The sequence below is a fragment of the Eschrichtius robustus genome, chromosome 9 (assembly GCF_028021215.1).
Source record: "Eschrichtius robustus isolate mEscRob2 chromosome 9, mEscRob2.pri, whole genome shotgun sequence".
Taxonomy (NCBI): Eukaryota; Metazoa; Chordata; class Mammalia; order Artiodactyla; family Eschrichtiidae; genus Eschrichtius; species Eschrichtius robustus.
This window is the reverse complement of record NC_090832.1, coordinates 28,552,693-28,572,366: the sequence shown is the minus strand read 5'-3', so window position 1 is coordinate 28,572,366 and position 19,674 is coordinate 28,552,693. Positions and strand designations below refer to the sequence as shown.

General features: G+C 39.6%; 1 protein-coding gene across 6 annotated transcripts in view; it reads right to left on the bottom strand.

The window, feature by feature from the left end:
- Positions 1-19,674, bottom strand: part of AHI1 (Abelson helper integration site 1) — a 205,840-nt gene that overhangs the window by 38,589 nt on the left and 147,577 nt on the right. For all 6 annotated transcript variants that reach the window (XM_068551284.1, XM_068551279.1, XM_068551280.1 and 3 more), the window contains 2 exons: positions 16,017-16,179; positions 12,518-12,618 (listed from right to left, as the gene is read on the bottom strand). In XM_068551284.1, coding sequence (XP_068407385.1) covers positions 12,518-12,618; positions 16,017-16,179 — 264 coding nt within the window. The remainder of the gene's footprint in view (positions 1-12,517; positions 12,619-16,016; positions 16,180-19,674) is intronic.

Genomic DNA, 19,674 nt, shown 5'->3' with positions numbered 1-19,674 from the left:
TGGGTGGGGTCTTTTTGGCCCCCAGGGGAAATTTGGCAATGTCTGGAAGACATTTTTGATTGTCACAACCGGAGAGGGTTAGTGCTTCTGGCATTTAGTGGGTAAAGGCCTGGGAGGCTGCTAAACATCCTACAATACACAACATATTCCCCCTCAACAAAGAATTATCAAGCCCCAAATGCCAATAGTGCCAAGTCTGAGAAACCCTGGAGTGCCTGACAAAACAAGAGGACAACAGAGTTAGGGTATCAGAGAACTTATGAAGAAAGGTCATGCTGATTGTCAAGTCAGAAGACAGGAGGACTGATAACAATCAATTCTGCCACTACCTAAAGGGCAATTTATGACTAGGAATGACTGGTGGGAAGCTTTCCCAATAACATGTTTCACATTTTAGGTTTGTAATAGATCATAAGAGGGATGTTACTGATATTTAGGTTAACTTTTGCAAATATCATCATGGAGAGCAAACACTGCATTATTCTATCAAACGGCCCTTGAAGCCACTGTTGGAGAGAGTGTGGGCCAAGGGGAACGTTGGTTTGACCCTGTACAGCATCACTTATTTTATACTTTCACGTATCTCATCGTTCAAAGATTAGAATCCAAACTTGCCTTCTCAGAGTCATGAAGGAGTCCTACAAATACTTATCAATGGTTTATTGAAACAATTATCAAGTCTTTATTGAGAATTTATATTATTCTCTAAACTGAGTTTTCATGGAAGATTTGTGTAAGAAAATGAGACGTGATGGAGGATGGGCTCAGAGACTCAAACCAGCTGAATAATCAGAGGGTTGCTAAACTGGAAAACAACTTTGCCCTTATGTTATTCTGTACAAATCTTAAGTAATGCGAGTTAGGAAGACATCAAGAAAATGAAACATTCCCCAAACCTAGTTTTGGGGTAGAGACTATGGGGGGATTATCTCACAGTCCCTTTATTTCAGAACCACTGGCAATGATCTAGGTCCTGCTCCCAGGAGAGATAAAGTGAGAAGACAAGCACTTTGTGGGGTCTCACTCTGTTGAGGGTGAGAGGGCCCTGAAAACATGGAGGGGAATTGCCCAAAGTAGCAAGAAATGTAGCTGCGGGGGAAGAGACAAAGCACAGGCTGAGGTACACTTTGCATGGACAATGGCTGAGGCAACGGTGTAAGAGCAGAATGAGTAGTAAAACTCATTACCAAACCTTTGATAGAGTCAAAACCTTATGGGTTCCTTGCAGGGCAGGAGAGATTCTGGAGGTTTTTAGAGTTCCTCCGTGTAGAATGTTTAGGGACTTTACTGTTGGGAGTGGAATCTGTGCGTGTGAGGTGACTCACACTGGCTTTGCTGTCGTATCATCGGGGTCCCACTCACTCTCTAGACTAAAAGATAGTTTTCAAATGTAAATAACGTTTTTTTTTTTTTGGAAATTAACATGTTTCCTCAAAATATTTATAAATTACTGAGCCAAATTATGGAGAAAAAAGAAATATGTATCAGTGTCATCTGCACTGAGGGACACCAATAAGCACTTTAGCTTTAATTTACTTGTAAGTTAAAATATTGCCTTAGTTCTCTTCAGATAAAGAAAGAAAACTTCACATATTCCTGGAATTTTAAAGTGAATCCAAGCATATATTAATTTTTATCTATTTAACATAACAAATTAGAGATTAAATCAACTGTATTTTCTTTGATAAATGAATTACTAAAGTAAAAAATATATAAATTGATATTATTCTTTAGCATTAGGAAGAAGGCAATAATAATTATGATTGTATTCAATGATTTAGTGCACATGAACTTTTTAGGTAGTTGGAAAATCTGCTACCACTGTATATTATAAATTTGCTGTTGGACTTTAACACAGTAATAAAATCATATAATTCCTATGGTTAGGAATAATTCAGATGCACTCCTGGTACATGGAGAAGTAAACGGGAAAAATTTTTTTCTATATGAAGTGATTTTTGAAAATAGTGATATATAGCACAATTAATCCAGGCTTCAATAAACTGTCTACTTTTGGGATGAAGAGGGTAAATAAAAATTAGATGTTTTTTAGAATAAGGCAGACACATGCACACTGAAGGCAACTTATTCACTGCCTACTGTCTTCCTGATAGGTTGACAGAATTATCAATGTAAAATTTTGTGTGCATGTGTTTGGCTGGAAGAGGAACTACAATGGAGCTATCTGATGCTTTGGGGTTCTCTGTTCTTGTTTTGGACTAGACAAGAAAACAGCTGTTTCTGAATACAACTGGAGTATGCAGTTTAGTTAGGAAGCCAGCTCTTTTGAATTAACCCAGCCTGCTCTTACTGACTTTATATGCTAAGCAAAATACTGAAAATAACTAAAACACTTTTCTCAAATGAAGAGATGAGCTATAATGGATATTTTAATAATTATCTTGGAATAGAAAAACTAATAACTATTATTCATTTAATGAGTTTTTAGAGAAAGACATAAATAAAACATCACAGTTAATTTCTTCACATTCACAGAAATAATCTAACATTCTTGTGTGTAATTATTACTATACACCTGGCATTTATACAAAAACATAATTGGTTGTGTTAACACTGAAAAATTTACTGAAGGTAGAAAGTACTCTTCTACCATGGGTTTCATTTTTTAGAAATTAAAAAAAGAAGAAAACCAAGCATTTTCAGAAATTTAAAAAAAACCTGGGCATTTTAGGTATTAAGAAAAAGACAATAGGGCATTTCAGTACCTTGAAACTATGAAAAGAATTGTCTGTGCTAATAAGAACAGATATCCAACATATACAAAAATAAACTCATAATGAATTAAAGACTTAAAGGTAAGCCTTGAAACCATAAAAGGCCTGGAAGAGAACACAGGCAGTAAACACTTTGACATGGGTCTTAGCAATATTTTTTGGATCTGTCTTCTCAGGCAACAAAAACAATAATTAACAAATGGTACTACATCTCACTAAAAAGCTTTTGCACAGTGAAGGAAACCATTAACAAAATGAAAAGGCAACCTACTGAAAGGGAGTAGATAATTTGCAAGTGATATATCTGATAGGGGTTAATATTCAAAATAATGCATGCAGCTTAATATCTAACAAACAATCCAACTGAAAAATGGGCAGAGGATCTGCACAGACATATTTTCAAAGAAAACATACAGATGGCCAACAGGTACATGAAAAGATACTCAACATCAGTAATCATCAGGAAAATGCAAATCAAAATCATAATGAGATATCACCTCACACCTGTCAGAATGGCTATCCTCAAAAAGACCAAAAATAACAAGCGTTGGCAAGGATGTGGAGAAAAGGGAACCTTTATGCACTGTTGGTGGGAATGTAAATTTGTACAGCCACTGTGGAAAACCAGTATGGAGGTTCCTTAAAAAATTAAAAATAGAACTACCATATAATGCAGCAATTCCACTTTTGGGTATTTACCCAAAGAAAACACAAATTCGAAAAGACGTATGCACCCCTATGTTCACTGCAGCGTTATTTACAATAGCCAAGATCGAAGCAAGCTAAGCATCCATTGATAGATGAATGGTTAAAGATGATGTGGTATATATATACAATGGACTATTACCCAGCCATAAAAAAAACAAATGTTGCCATTTGTGAAAACATGGATGGATCTAGAGGGTATTATGCTAAGTGAAATAAGTCAGACAGAGAAAGAGAAATACCCTATGATTTCATTTACATGTGGAATCTAAAAAACAAATGAACAAACAAAACGAACCAAAAACAGACTCATAGATACAGAGAACAAACTGGTGATTGCCAGTGGGGAGGGGAATGAGGGATTAGGCGAAATAGGTGAAGGGGATTAAGAGGTACAAACTTCCACTTATGAAATAAATAAATTACAGGGATGTAATATACAGCATAAGAAATACAGTCAACAACACTGTAATAATTTTGTATAGTGACAGATGGTTACTAGATTTACTGTGGTGATCATAATGTATTTAAATGCTGAATCACTATGTTGCACACCTGAAACTAATATTGTATGTCAACTATACTTCAAAAGATTAAAAAAAGATGTCCAAGATATATTGGCGAAATAAAAATATTAAGTAGATCACAGTTTCATCAAAACAAAGAACAGACATGAATAGACCTGTATGTATACATATGCAGGCAACATTTTTAACAGGATATGCAAGAAACAGAGTAAACATGAATATTAGCAGGACAGAGGAGTTTTATTTTTCATTTACACTATTCTTTATTGTTTGGATTTTTAAAACTATGAGTTTTAAAATATATAAAAGTAATATAAAAGTATATAAAATATAAAAAAGTATAATATATAAAAGTAATATAAAAGTATATTACTTTTACCTAGAGAAATGGAAATAAAAACAAAAATAAACAAGTGGGACCTAATGAAACTTAAAAGCTTTTGCACAGCAAAGGACACCATAAACAAGATGAAAAGACAACACTCAGAATGGGACAAAATATTTGCAAATGAAGCAACTGACAAAGGATTAATCTTCAAAATTTACAAGCAGCTCATGCAGCTCAATATCAAAAAACCAACAACCCAATCCGAAAATGGGCAGAAGACCTAAACAGACATTTCTCCAAAGAAGATATACAGATTGCCAACAAACACATGAAAGAATGGTCAACATCATTAATCATTAGAGAAATGCAAATCAAAACTACAATGAGGTATCACCTCACACCAGTTAGAATGGCCATCATCAAAAAATCTACAAACAATAAATGCTGGAGAGGGTGTGGAGAAAAGGGAACCCTCTTGCACTGTTGGTGGGAATGTAAACTGATACAGCCACTATGGAGAACAGTATGGAGGTTCCTTAAAAAACTAAAAATAGAAGTACCATATGACCCAGCAATCCCACTACTGGGCATATACCCTGAGAAAACCGTAATTCAAAAAGAGTCATGCACCACAATGTTCATTGCAGCTCTATTTACAATAGCCAGGACATGGAAGCAACCTAAGTGTCCATTGACAGATGAATGCATAAAGAAGATGTGGCACATATATACAATGGAATATTACTCAGCCATAAAAAGAAACGAAATTGAGTGATCTGTAGTGAGGTGGATGACCCTAGAGACTGTCATACCGAGTGAAGTAAGTCAGAAAGAGAAAAACAAATACCGTATGCTAACACATATATTATGGAATCTAAAAAAAAAAAAAAAAAAAAAAAAAAAAAGGTTCTGAAGAACCTAGGGGCAGGACAGGAATAAAGATGCAGATGTAGGGCTTCCCTGGTGGCGCAGTGGTTGAGAATCTGCCTGCCAATGCAGGGGACACGGGTTCGAGCCCTGGTCTGGGAAGATCCCACATGCCGCGGAGCTACTAGGCCCGTGAGCCACAACTACTGAGCCTGCGCGTCTGGAGCCTGTGCCCCGCAACGGGAGAGGCCACGACAGTGAAAGGCCCGCGCACCGCGATGAAGAGTGGCCCCCGCTTGCCGCAACTAGAGAAAGCCCTCGCACAGAAACGAAGACCCAACACAGCCAAAAATAAATAAATAAATTAATTAAATTAAAAAAAAAAAAAAAAAAAAAAGATGCAGATGTAGAGAATGGACTTGAGGACACAGGAGGGGGAAGGGTAAGCTGGGACGAAGTGAGAGAGTGGCATGGACATATATATACTACCAAATGTAAAATAGATAGCTAGTGGGAAGCAGCCGCATAGCACAGGGAGATCAGCTCGGTGCTTTGTGACCACCTACAGGGGTGGGATAGGGAGGGTTGGAGGGAGACGCAAGAGGGAGGAGATATGGGGATATATGTAAATGTATAGCTGATTCACTTTGTTACAAAGCAGAAACTAACACACCATTGTAAAGCAATTATACTCCAATGAAGGAAAAAAAAAGTATATTACTTTTATAGTGTAAATCCTCAAATTAATTAAAATTTTTATACAAGGAACTTTAATGACAATTTTCCTCCCCAAATAGATGAATGCTACAGATTAATGCTTAGGCTATCAAAAATAAAGAGCCTAAAAAAGAAATGGTCCACGATACAAACACAAATAAACTAAGACTGTCAGCACTTCTTTTTCCCAAACCTTCTGAGTTTCTTTCCTCCCTGATAGCAGCAATATTCTTCCTTTTATGAGATGCAAATTTTATCACAGCACACTGTGATAAAAATGTTCTGGAATGAGCTTGAGGAAAATGTTCTCCTATACCCTTGGGGTACAGGTTAATTTGTCTGGGGATTCTCTAGCCAATTGTGGAGAGTAACGAACAAGGCCCGTCCCCTCCTCTTGCAGTGGAGAAGCCAAATGCTGCCATCACCCGCTAACACTTCCATGACCCAGACGAAATGTTAGAAGGTACCTGGTACATTTAGCCACAGAACAGGTGTGTCCCACTTGGAAGGACTTAGAAGATTCAGCAGCTGCCAAAAGGCATAATTTTACTTCTTATTCTATAGTTTGAATAGAAATAATCTAAAAAAGAAAAAAAAAACTGCTGCGGTTTCTTTCCTTTTTTCCTTAAGAAGTATAGACAATACAATTCTAAAGACTTCCACATGAAGAAAGGGTACAATGAAACAAACATAAAACACGGACGTAAAAAAGCAAAACGTGGCTGGCTGTGCAGGTAACAGCTGTCTGCCTGTGTCGCTGACTAGGTGGTAGAGGAAAAAGGGCACCAGCCTGAGAGCATGGAGGCCAAGCTCCAACCAGGAGGGTCATTCTGAACAAACCCCTTGTAACCTTCCTGGATCTACCTTGATTTCCTCATCTACAAAGTGAAGGAGTTGACTAGAATCACCAGTGTTGATCTCTAAGTTTCCTTCCATGTCATCAGTTCTATAATTCTACGAACTTAGGACCCACCCCTCCCACGCCCCAATTCTAGTCACTTATCACAGATCACTTTTCATGCCCTTCTTTTTTTTTAAAAAAAAAAACTTATATATGATAATAAAAATAAAACTTGCACATGAAATTAAACATCTGATAGAATTTGTGGTAGGTTTATAAGGCAGGATCTTGATAAAAATCAAACCATAACATATTCTGATAAAGAAACTAAACTGAAGAAATACAACTATGCCAGGTGCTAAGGAAGCCCAGTTACACATTTCTCAAGGGCTGGCTGTTTGTGTCATGACTCACAGTGTACCCAAGGCATTTTGGTTACCTGGGATGACATTAACCTTTCCCAGGGACTTCTTACCTACGTGTAGGTCACTCTTTACACTTTCTCCCACAGGGAAGTAAAACACTGTCTAACTATACATGTGGTACATTCCACATGTGAAGATAAATACATATATGTAAGATTCTATTTTAACACATGGATTCAGATAAAGCAGATCAAATCATGTTCTTCAACAAAAGAAATCTTTGCATCTTAAACCTTAAAGCCTTATTCGAGCTCCATCTTCTCCATGAGAACTTTTCTACTTCCTTCCCTAAATGTATTCTTATCCTCTGCAACTTCCTTGCTTTACCTATTTTATGTTTTTAAATGTTTTACTTGCATATCTACAAGTTCTTTGAGATCTATTAGAATTAGGGTTTGGGCAGCAGTGGGATAGCCTGAAGCAGACCTCAAGGGTCAAGTTGGATATCTGAAGAATCGTCTGTTGGGATATGAATATAAAGATCTATTTCAAGCATGGAGATCAGTCTGTGAGAAGAAAAGGCACAGAGAATTAAAAAATCAATTACAGTCTAAACTAAGACTATGATGCAGCGAGTTCTGCTAAGTAGAGCAGTGGCACAGGCAGTGAGAACTGGGGAGTCTTAGAAGCAGGTAAGAGGTTTCCATCCATAGGAACACAGGCATGTCAAGAAGAGGCAGCCAGAAAGACACTGACAGAGTTCCTTATATCTCCTCTGGCTGTGGCAGAATTAGCTCAAGGCTGTTAGACAGGAACATACAAAGGTGGGGGGTAGGTAACCCTAATTTCAAAGGTCAGCATGATGCAGAGTTGGGAATACCAGTAAGCCAGTAAGCCACTACAAGTAAAGGTTGTGTCTTTCATAGCATCTCACACAGTTCCTGACATAGACTACAAATCTTGTTAGCTGTCACAATGACTCTATGCTGATGTTATAAACGCTTTCATTGCATTATATGCCTTTAGGTTAAATTTATATTAGCATCTTCCTAAATTCTTAAATCTGGTGAATTCCAAACAATGGATACTATTACACATGTGACATTTGCCCACAGCGAAATTTCATGCCAGTCCTTTCAACTGTATCCCTTGTAGTCCCATACTGCTATAGGCAACCATCACCATAAATTCTTGCTGGATTTGAAACTGGAGTTTACCAAGAATTGTTTTTGTTTCAGTTCTTTGCAGCATAAGCTGTTCATTCACACATAACCCAACCGTGAACCACGGGGGCTGGAATTAATACTGGCCTCCTCTTAGCTCTCCGCTGCTGATTTTAGGCTATTATACTTTAACAGTGCTCCTCCTTGGGTGCCTTGACGTTGGCTATAACACCCTCTATTTATCTTTGCAGCTGTTACCTTTGGACCTTGTGGTCACTCTAACACAATGGTTCTCAATGCTGGCTGTACATTACAATCACCTGGAAAGCTTTTGCAATCTACCCATGCCAAGGTCCCATTCCAGCCCACTTAAATCAATTTGTGGGTGTGGAGACAGGCATTTATTTATTTATTTTTAAAAATTTCTCATGTGACTTCAATGTGAAGCCAAGGTTGAGACATCTGCTCTAACACAAGAATTAAGAACTTCAGCTCCTGGTTCACCTGTGTCCTCTTCATCCCAACTCTTGCAACCATCCTCGAATTTTAATGTCCAAGAGAACAACCTGCCCGATACTCTGGGTCCTAATTCCTTGACCAGCTCAATTCTAATAACACGTCCTTTGATTTCACTCCAGCTCTTATACACAACTCTGTGGATTTACCATAACTTTGGGCTGCTTGACATCTGATACATAATATTAAATAAGCGAAAGAATTTCTGGTTTTACAGAAATTTTTTTTTTTTTTTGGAACCAAGCAAATAAACCACTTTATTTTCAGCTAGTGGGAGAAAAACCTGGAATTACAGGCGAGCTCCCATTGCAGCAGTTCACACCGTCGTGAAAAGCTAGCTTACAAAGTCCTTTAATGAGCTCCTGCCTTCTTGATCTGCATAGTACATCGGTATCTTCTCCACAGACGGGAAGGTAATCATGGCTCCTCTTCTCCAAAAAATTAGGTTTAAGTTAATGGTATGACTTAAGGAGCTCAAGCCTGTCTAGCTTTATCTGGCTTTACAGGCCATAGCTCCAGTTTGTTAACTGCTTTCCTGTTTGACACTTGCCTGCTGCCACTGGGGCATGGGTGGCTTGTTGCAGCCTTGCAGAGAACCCTGCTTTCTAAGTCTGCCGGTCTTCTCCTGACTGCACGTCCTTTCCGGTCCGGGTGACCCTCCATGGTGTGTCACTCCAGTGACTGTCTGACCAGTGCTACTGAGCCTCTTATCCTCTTCTTCCCCATCACCCCCCCCCCCCTCAAAAAGCTCCAGTTATGCATCCGACTAAATCTGCCTTCTCCACTGCTAGGCCCTAGATGCTAAGAGCTACTGAGGAAAAACCCAACTGCACATTCAATCCAGAATGACGTCACCTGGATTTTTATGGCATCCAAATAGCAGCTCCCAGAACTACTCAGGAATCTCCTTATATGTCCCCCATAAGCCCCTGCTCCTGCTGTCCTTACAGGTATTCTAACAGTCACTACTCTTCTTCCTATCTCACTCCTATGACCCTCACATTTGAAGTGGACCTTCCTTTCAGTTTTGGAGAACATGAAGATATCCTCAATTTCGAGACTTCCACGCTATCAACTTACCTGCATCCTCTTCCACATTTACCTGTCTCGGCAGGGGGGTGAGGCTCTATGCTCAGCACAGCCAGACAATCCAGTCCTTCGCTGAGGGGGCTGTCCTGGGCATTCTAGGATGTTTAGCAACATCTGTGACCTCTACCCATTAGATGCCAGTAGTACCCCTCTCCTTGCAGGTATGTGCAAAAATTTCTCCAGGCATTGTCAAATGTCTCCTGCGCGACAAAGTCACCCTCAGTGGAGAACCACTGCTCTAAGCCAAGACTAATCTATCAACCTGTCTTCCCAATAAAAACCTCCTGCTTTCTCTAAGATCCATGTGTGCTTTCTTTATCTACCTTCAACCTGGACCTGTCCTACTGGCTCTGACTCCTTAGGGTATCATTTTATGTCATTCCAATATTTAAAAAGTCATTCCTGGAACCAGGTCTCCCTCCAGCCACTGCTTGACTTTTTTTTTTTTTTTTTTCCTTCAAGTGAAGAGGCTCGGGGAATGACTTCCACGAGTTCACTTGCTGAGGCCCATTCTACTCTTCGATCCTTCTCATACTAGTATGAATCCATGACACTAGTGCAAAGGTGCCAGGATCCTCCTGATGACCACATGCTGAGACCCTAACTAACTGCCTGTTTCTGACACTCCTGACTGTACCCTCCTTGAACCTCTGTTTTCCCCTGGCTTCCAGGCCACTTCTTTCCTTCCCCTTTGATTACTCTTTCTTAATCTTCTTCCCTTCACCTGACTGTCCCTTAGACATTGAATACCAGTAAGTGTTCAACTGGGATTCTGTCCTTGGCCGCCTCCTCTCAGAACTCTTTCTCCTGTGCTATCTCCTTCATTACAAGCTTCAACTTTCCTGATATAATACAATGGATACATTAGCTCCTCCCATTTTATTCTGAAGCCCTATGTTCTCTCAAATTCCAATCCTGAATTTCTGGCCCCCTAGTGAATATTTCTACCTGGGAGCCCTACAGACACCACTAACAAATCAAGATATCTAAAACAACTTATCACATCCTCCTCCCACCATTCCGTCTCTATCTCCCCAAATCTTCCTTGCTCTTTTATTATTTCTGTGGTACCATATCCATGCAGTTGTATAATAAAGTCAGGGCCCTTAGCACAAGCCTAGATTCCAACTTCACTAATCGCATACAATCAATCACAAAATCCTGTCAATTTTACCTTATGACCCCTATCCTCCACATCTGCACTAGTTCAGGCTTTTGTATTTTATTTCAATGGATTCCTAACCAATTTCCCTGCCCCAGGTCTCAGCTACCTCTAACTCAACCACTGTGCTACCACTAGAATGGTATTTTCATCCTGTAAATCTGTACATGTCACTCCCCAGGTTACCATCTCCGGGGATCCCCTCTCTTTGAAGGCTACAGTCTAAGCATCTGAGCAGAGCACACTAGGCCTGGGTCCTGTATTTCTCTTATCCTTCTTTCCATCAGACCCCATGCTCCCCAAACACAACCATCCTATACCACACCTTACTCAAGTTATTCCCTTTGCTAGAATGTTTTTTCCTATGATCATTTACCTAACACATACTTTTTCATCCTATAAGCCTCAGCTCAAGCCTGACCTCCTCTGGGAACTCTTCCTGGACTCCCCAGGGAAGATTTAGAGTGTTTCTTCCTGTGTGTGTCCAAAGCATCATGCACAGATCTTCATGACAGTACCTACCATAGTCTGCTGGAATCACCTGCTTGTAGGAGTCTCACCTACCAGCCTGTAGGCTCCTCAAGGGCAGGTGCATTGACTACTCAGTCTTGTTTCAGTGAGGACTAATAGTGTGCTTAGCATGGAAGTAAGAACTCAACAAATACAGAATGAATGGCAGGGTGATACATGACAGGTTCAACTGTCAAAAAACTCTATCACGACATGGTATTTGTTAAAAAAAAAAATATACATATATATGTGTGTGTATATATATATATATATATATATATATATATATATATATACACACACATATATATGCCTGCTAGTTCATGGAGTCAAAAATAACTAAAGTTATTCAGTCTAAGGCAAGAGCTAATGTCACATAATAAAATAAGTTAAATAAGGTAGTATATATGGTGGTACAGTGCTTATAAACTTTTCTACCAAAGCAGTACCAACATCAGAATTCTGCCTGATATCCTTGAGGGAGCTGATGGCACAGGGTGAAAAAACATGACATTTCTCTGGCTAATAATAGATCCGTATTTATTTTAACCTGAAAGCATTTAAAATTCCTAGCAAGTAAGAGGAATGATCCAGGAAGATAGGACATCTTTAGTCTATGAGCCCCAGTCATTGTTAGCATAAATGTGGACCCCTCAGGTGGGGCTGAGGACAGTGTCAGTATCACAGTTACAGAAACGTGGAGAGTGGAAATAGTGTCACACTTAAAGTCACAAGTTCTACTTTGGGTTCTCGTCCCATCACTTGGGCTGTGACTTGGGGTTTATTTTAATCTCTCTGAGCCTCCTCAGTTTCCTTATCTGGAAAATGGCTATAATAATATTTGCCTTATATATTTCAAAATGTTTGTGCCAACATTAGAAGAAATAATAATGTAAACAATGAAGGATATAAACATGAAAAATAAAGTAATATTTCATCCAGAGAGAGTGAAAATCAAAGTACATGGAATACACAGTCTTGCAAACATTTACCTTTTGTGGAGCTGAAAAAGCTTTTTCCATTTTGGCTTTTTCCTTAGGGGTTAAAGGAGGGGATCGCTCCTTTACCTCTGGAGGCTGTTCTCGATAGAGTGCTGGAATTGAACAAAGAATTCACGCAATCAAATCGAGGGGCACCGTTCCACGGGGCAAAACAGCAATGGGGGGCAGACAGGAAACTAAACACACTGATATTCACACTTCCTTGGTGTAACAATGAGCTACCCAGAACTTACTGTTAAGGCGATTTGTAGTCTTACACATTCCTTATCCAAAGAACACAACTTATGATTGGCAAGTTTTGATCAGCAGGATTTCAGAAATGCAGAAAGTGTCATTTTCACTTACTATGTATGTGGTCATGCAGATGCTTATTTTATCTTAATACACATGTACCAAGAACCCGCTACATGCAGGGTCATCAGCTAGGTACCGCTGGAGGAGATACAAAGATGACCAAAGACAGTCTTTGCTCTCAAGGAGCTTACAATCTGGTCAGAGACAGATATGTTCACAACTAACTGTAATATAAAACAGACTGTGATATTATTCTGAAGAGAGATAATAACAAAGACAAGTTCTGATGTGGGGATAGCAAATGCTTAACGGAAAAAGTGGTAGGTGTGTCAGACTGAAAAATAGGGAGGATTTTGCCAGGCGGAGGTGTGGATAAAGGATAATTTGTGAAGATGGTACGAAACAAGTAAGCACAGGGCTGGGACTATACATGACACAGGATCCACTCAGTGTTGGATCTAAGATTCTTTTAAGATTATAATCTGTATAATCTACTTAATCTACACGTGGTATTGAATCTAAAAAGTTACGTGGGAATTTTAAAGGGCTAAAAAGGAAATCTGTTTTGGTTAAATGACTTGGGCAACTCTGAATTGAGAGAAAGTGATAAAATACACCTGATCAAAATTCTAAAATTATGAGCTACATTAATGGGCTTTGTGTGGGGGTGGATTTTATCATTGGGTTTCTTTATCTCTTACTGGAAATGTTAGATGTGATTAAGGAAATTGATCAAGTTTTCCTTTCCAGTGGCTTAAGATACAAAGGGAATGTCCTTTGTGATAACAGGGTACCAATGTCTTCTATTGTGTCATTCTCTTAAAGGACATGGCTTTCAATTGAACAGTTGATAGAGATTATGTATGTATGTATAGTATGTACACACACACACACACACACACACACACACACACAAATACACACATACACACACAGTCCCTTAGATCATTTGCTTTGCATATCTGGCTTCAGATAAAGATAAAGGACAATTTCTCCTACTATTTTCAGAGCGGAATATGCTGCTGACAGTCATTTTTTCTCTAATGTTAAAACTGGGAAGGTGAGTTTTTGTTAAATTCAGGTAAAAAGTAGGATAAAAGGAGAGGAAAAGAACCCCTGATAAGCTGAGAATTCGATCGTATTCTCAGGTTTTCTGAAAAATTTTTGTTTGTTCTGGCTTTTGCAAAAGCTTTTTCAACAAGCAGTGACTGATGCCAAAAGAAACCATCAATTACTCTGGGGTACAACAAGGAGTTATGGCAACTGAAGGATGGCCACCGCCTGAGACACGGAGTTGATTTCTGTACTCGGCCACCAACCATGGTCACTGCAGTATGCTTCAGAAGTCCCACTTTGGTTCTTATGGAAGAAAACCGAATTTTATTGAATCTTTAATCCCCTGTGGATCAAACTTCTATAGTCTCTCAATATTTGCAAGCCTAAGAGGTAATTTCTGCAAACTAACTAGATTCTAAAGTTAGCACATAACACCATTTTATGGAAATACACAATCTTTTTATACTGTCAAGTTTCCACTTGTATCTGAAAGAAACAACAGATTGTAACATCTAGTTAAAATGACAGATATACTCCAGAGTGACTAAGACTGTGCAGGCAGCTCTTGATTTAAAAACAGAAGCTACCGCTGCAGAACTCCAGCTGCTGGTCCTGAGAGAAGCCGTCACTGGGAGGGGAGGGAAGCAGCCTGGATATCTGAGATGACCTGGATGTGAGAAGTGCTGAGTTTACGGGAGATGACTGGGAATTAACTTGTCCCCAAATTTCTTCCTTCCACACTGCCTTAACTTCTCTCCAGTCTGCATCCTCCTTTAAACATAAAACTATACCTCAGATAGAGTTTAAGAGCTATTAGTCATTTACCGCTCAGAGAATAAAACCATGGCACAGAGGAAATTAAGAATTTTGTTATGAGAGAGAAAGAAGTGGGTAATTTTCGAGACACTTAGCGCTTTGGAGGGGAGTCTGCTGAAAGCGGCAGATAAGCTGGGGAAGGAGCTGCAGTGAGATCTAGAGCTCTTGGGGAGGGAGCCCTGGGAAGGGCCGGGTGCAGACCTGGAAGGTGGCCCAAGAGAAATAATTTTATCTGGGCCTGGCCCAGCATCCAGGATTCATGGAAGAAATTCTTTCTCCTTTTCTTCATCTCTTTTCCCTTCAAAGTTCAGAACTTAGGTTAGAAATCAATCGTATTTTTGTTCAACCATAGTTTGGGTTGAATGGGGTTTCAGAGACTAGCCTGAAAACCAGCTACTACTTATAATAATTACTTTGCAGAAACAAAAGACTTAACAATAAACATTCAAAACGTAGCGTGTTCTCAAGGCTGCCTCTACTATATTTTTAAATCGGAACTATACGCTTTTAGTGTTTCTGGAAGAAAGCTTAGAGATGATGGAGCTCAGCTCCCTCGTTCCATGGGAGGAAACGGAGGCATATCAGTATTAGTTGTCAAGGTAGGATTAGCAGTCAGTTCTCCTGGCCGCTGGGCATCATGCTTTTCCTACCACACACCAAGTTAACGGCTGATGGGAAGCGTTCTTCTGAAGAAGCACTACTATACTCCTCTCTTTTCTTCAGTCTTTGAACTCTTTTATTTTCAAACTCTCTGTGTTAGTTCTATTTTCTCCTCTCAAGGCCTGGAAGCAAATCTACAGCTTTCAGAAACTCAGATTTAGAATTTCTTCTTACGCTCCTTTCTTTTTCCTTTCACAAATGAGGGCTTAATTTACTTGAGAATGGAACAATCTATTGCAGTTTTCTTTGAGCAGGTACCAGCTAGGCCTGGGGAAACAAGGTAAAAAGAATGGGAGTTGGGAGCTAGAGGTTCTTAGGTGCCTGTCAACTGAGGAGTCTCTGTGGCAAGAGGAGAGGTGACGTCAGTGTGTGAGCATCAGGTGGCGGGGAAAAGGGGCTGAAGAAGGGTGGTAGCTAGACGGGCAGGTCCCCTGGGATGGGAAGCCCATGAAGCAGATATTCCAATCTCAGAATGTAATAGCTTTTGAGTGTACTAATGCCTCCCTCCCCTTTTATTTTTTTGCAGCATGAGAATGAAGAGCAATACCCATCGGTAAATGTATGCAAAAGTAACAAGACAGCAAGTTAAAGCATAGAAAATGATAAAATCTTGGACTATCAGTTATACCATATTAGTAAACCAGGAAGGGAGCATAAAACTTACTTTCACTAGCCACATGATTAGCTGGAAAATAACCTTCCTGCCCCTTTCCTCTGCTGCCATACCACCAGTCTTCATTATCTTTGAAAAACACTCGGATAATGTCTCCACGATGGATGGTTAGTTCATCTGATCGATTCGCTGTGTAGTCATAAAGGGCCACTACCTAAGAGAGAGATAAGACCACCACAGCTTTATCACAACTGTACCACAGAGAAAACCCCCAACATTCACTTCCTCTTGCAGAAGAGCAGCTGAAACCAAAGCAGTACTTTGGTGAGTCTGAGGCTGTCTCAAGGTTTGCTAATGGGATCAGGGGTGGTGGGAACACAGCAGGAGAAGCAAGATAAAAGACTGTGGGATTGAGAAATGGTTAAGATCATTCAATACACTAAGATTAGCTTCAAAATAGCAGATGTTAATTTTTTTTAAAGTAAATTACTTGTGAGGCAAATAAAAAAAAGCTCACACATCATTCACTTTCTTAGAATTGTTTCATTCTACCTTTGGTCCCATTCCCTGTGCTAAGCAGACGCATCTGAAAAAAAAAAAAAATTCTCCAGAACGTCGACACTTTTACAAAAAGGAAAAATTCAATGGAACAACCAGTTTACATAATTTCATTGTGATCACTTGGGTTTATTGTTAATGTCTCTTTTTGAGATGTATTTCTACACAAATACCATTTTTGGGGTGTTTTATATGAATAATCTAAATCTTCCCCTACCTTTAAAAATACCTTTATAAGCTTATACAAATTTAAGAGGAAAAACCCTTCTATGAGAATCCTCTTTCTCTGTTTTGTTACAGTAGTGACTATATATATTTTTTCTTTTGAAAAACCAAATTCAAAATGAATGGCTGCACAGGAATCTACAAATCCCTTACAGCAGTTACAAGAAGGAAGCAGACCTCAACCCATTTTAGACGTGATGCAGTGTATAAAGTAGGACATAATACATACAGTAAAGAATAAACTACTTCTACTTTTTTTCCTATGTAAGTGGAATTTGAAAATTTACAGGTTATACAACGACATACGTAATGGAAAATTATCATTGCAGTCCTCTGCATTTAGGCTGAGTACTGATTTATTCACTTAACAAGTATTTACTGAAATCCTAATGTACCTGGTACTGTGTTAGGGACTGAACGTACAGTGATAAACAAGATAATTTCTAGAAGGGGTACCTTGCTTAGGCTTTGCAGGAGAACGAAGGATAATCAGGAAATAGCCAGCTGAAGAGATGGAAAGTGTGTCTCAGGCAGACTGCACCCCATGTGTGAGAGTCCAGGGAAGAGAAACCCCAAATAGCTCAATATGGTGGGAGCCTGGCATTAGAGGTAAGAATCTAGATAGAAGGTGGGAGGAGCTGAGGCTTCAAGAGTCAGTAGGCGCCAGATCATACACGCTGAAAGGTTCAGACTCAGAATATGGGCAACGGGAAGCAAGGAATTCCATAACAGTTCTCAAAACTCTTTGTGGTGCCTTGAAATTAATTAAAAATCTTTATTAACACATTAACCAGAAGACTTTAATGGATAAATCTGGAATTAACTGCTGCCACTGTACAATATAAGGGCAGTAATGATAATTTAATTTAAGTGGTAAAAATACAACTCTTATTGCTCTGCTTAGCACAGCCCCTAGTTTACAGCATGCTATGCAGGACGTTGTTTAAAATTTACAAATCTTTTATAACTCTCAGCATACTGATGCCAACTCACTTATGTAAAAGTGGAACTTTTAACTTTTCCCCTGCATTCTTCCTTCTCCAAACCTCTTCTCCTGTATTCTCCTGCATGGCACTATCACAGAACAGGAAAGCCAATAAAAATGTTCTGAGCGCCTGCCATGTTCTGGGTCCCTTGCTAGTTGCTTATGTGAGTTATCTTACTCAACCTTTGTGACAATCCTGTGAGGGCAGAAATTCTTATTTCAATTTTACAAATGAGAAATTTGATATACAGAGAAATCTAGTAACTTGTCTAAAGTAAACTACTAAGTGGTAGAATCAGGATTTAAACTCGTGTTTATTTTCTTTCTTTCTTTCTTTTTTTTTTTTTTTTTTAATGAAATACATTTACAGGCCATCTTTACCTAGGATCAAACATGGGAAAGAAGCAGCAGAGAGGAAGGGAGGAGGGACAGGAGATCCTAATCACTCATGAAAGATAAGACACATTTTTGGACAGCAGAACTTGGGCAGCTGGCTGTGCTGAGAAGATTAGCTCCCCTGGGTCACCTGCAGGCCCCACTGCGCCCCTTTCCCGACACCTGAAACCCAGTCCGAGAACCTGCGTGGGGATTTGTTCCCACTGTTCTCCATCCTGGTGTTCCTATAAAAAGAGCAAGAGACACCAGGAGCGTACGTGCACAGAGAAAAAGGCCGCTTGAGGACAGAGCGAGAAGGTGATTGTCTGCATGGCAAGGAGGCCTCAGAAGGAACTAACCTGGCCGGATACTTGATCTTGGACCTCCAGCCTCTAGAACTGCGGGCAAACAAACTTCTGTTGTTTAAGTCACCCGGTCTATGGTATTTTGTTACAGCAGATCTGTCAGACCAATACATAATACAGCCTCACAACCTGATGGTGTCAGGTGAATCACGTGTTACCAGCCTCTTACGGTATTGCAAATGGGCAATGCCTCATTTGCATCCATCTTAGGTCCTTCCCGGCTTACAGCACTGTGTTCTACACTCTCATAATGCTATCTCCTGATGTAGAAATAATGTCCTGTCACCAAACTCCACAACTACCATCCGTAGGAGGGAGACTACACCCCCCGAAGCAGTCTTGCTTTGTCACCATCACACCATTACTGACATTTAGGCGCAAAACAGCTTCACAATGAGGAGTCAGCGTGTTTCACGTGCCAACAGCCCACAGGTTGGCGGCAGTGGAGCTGTGACCATTCTCTCATCATACTGAAGGCACGTGACAAAATCCACACGGCTCATGAGAATCTGCTGGTATTCCAGTGTGTGTTTTTATCAAAATGTTCTCATCATTTGAAGACCATTACTCTCTTCGGAGCATCACAGTACACACAGTAAACTTTGCTTGTTTTATTTTGGTAGTGGATTTTGCGTAAGTCACGTCTTCCCCGCCTCCAATTAGATTTCATTGTCATCTCGCTGTTTTAGGATAAAGTAAAGCTCCATTGGGAGCTTTATTCCCCAAGTGTTGGAAGACACAGTCCCATGCAGAGGTTTGTTTTGAATTAATACCATTTCTATTTTCCCCTTATTTTGGTAGGTTTTGTCACAGAAAATCTGTTTTGACCATTCTCTTGAGAAGTATCTTCTACAATGTACCATTCTGTGCACACGGTGTCTGGCACGTAGGTATGACGGAATATCCTCAGTACTATGATCCAAATCTTGAGCTGACAGGGTGGTTATGAAATCTTTCAGTAATCTTTCTTTTTAGACGTAAGTTTAAAAATATGTGTTTATGTGCCCATGTGCACATAATGGTAATGATAGGTCTGGGAAATCAAATGTTCCACAAAATCCACTTGGTCACATTTGACCACTATTCACATATTTGAAACAGAGTTCCTTCCTTTTCTCAAAGTTTGCCGAGTTGCTTGGGCACAGTCATTCATGGTGGAAGTGCCACTGGCAAGCTTTTTTTTTTTTTTGACATAGTTTTC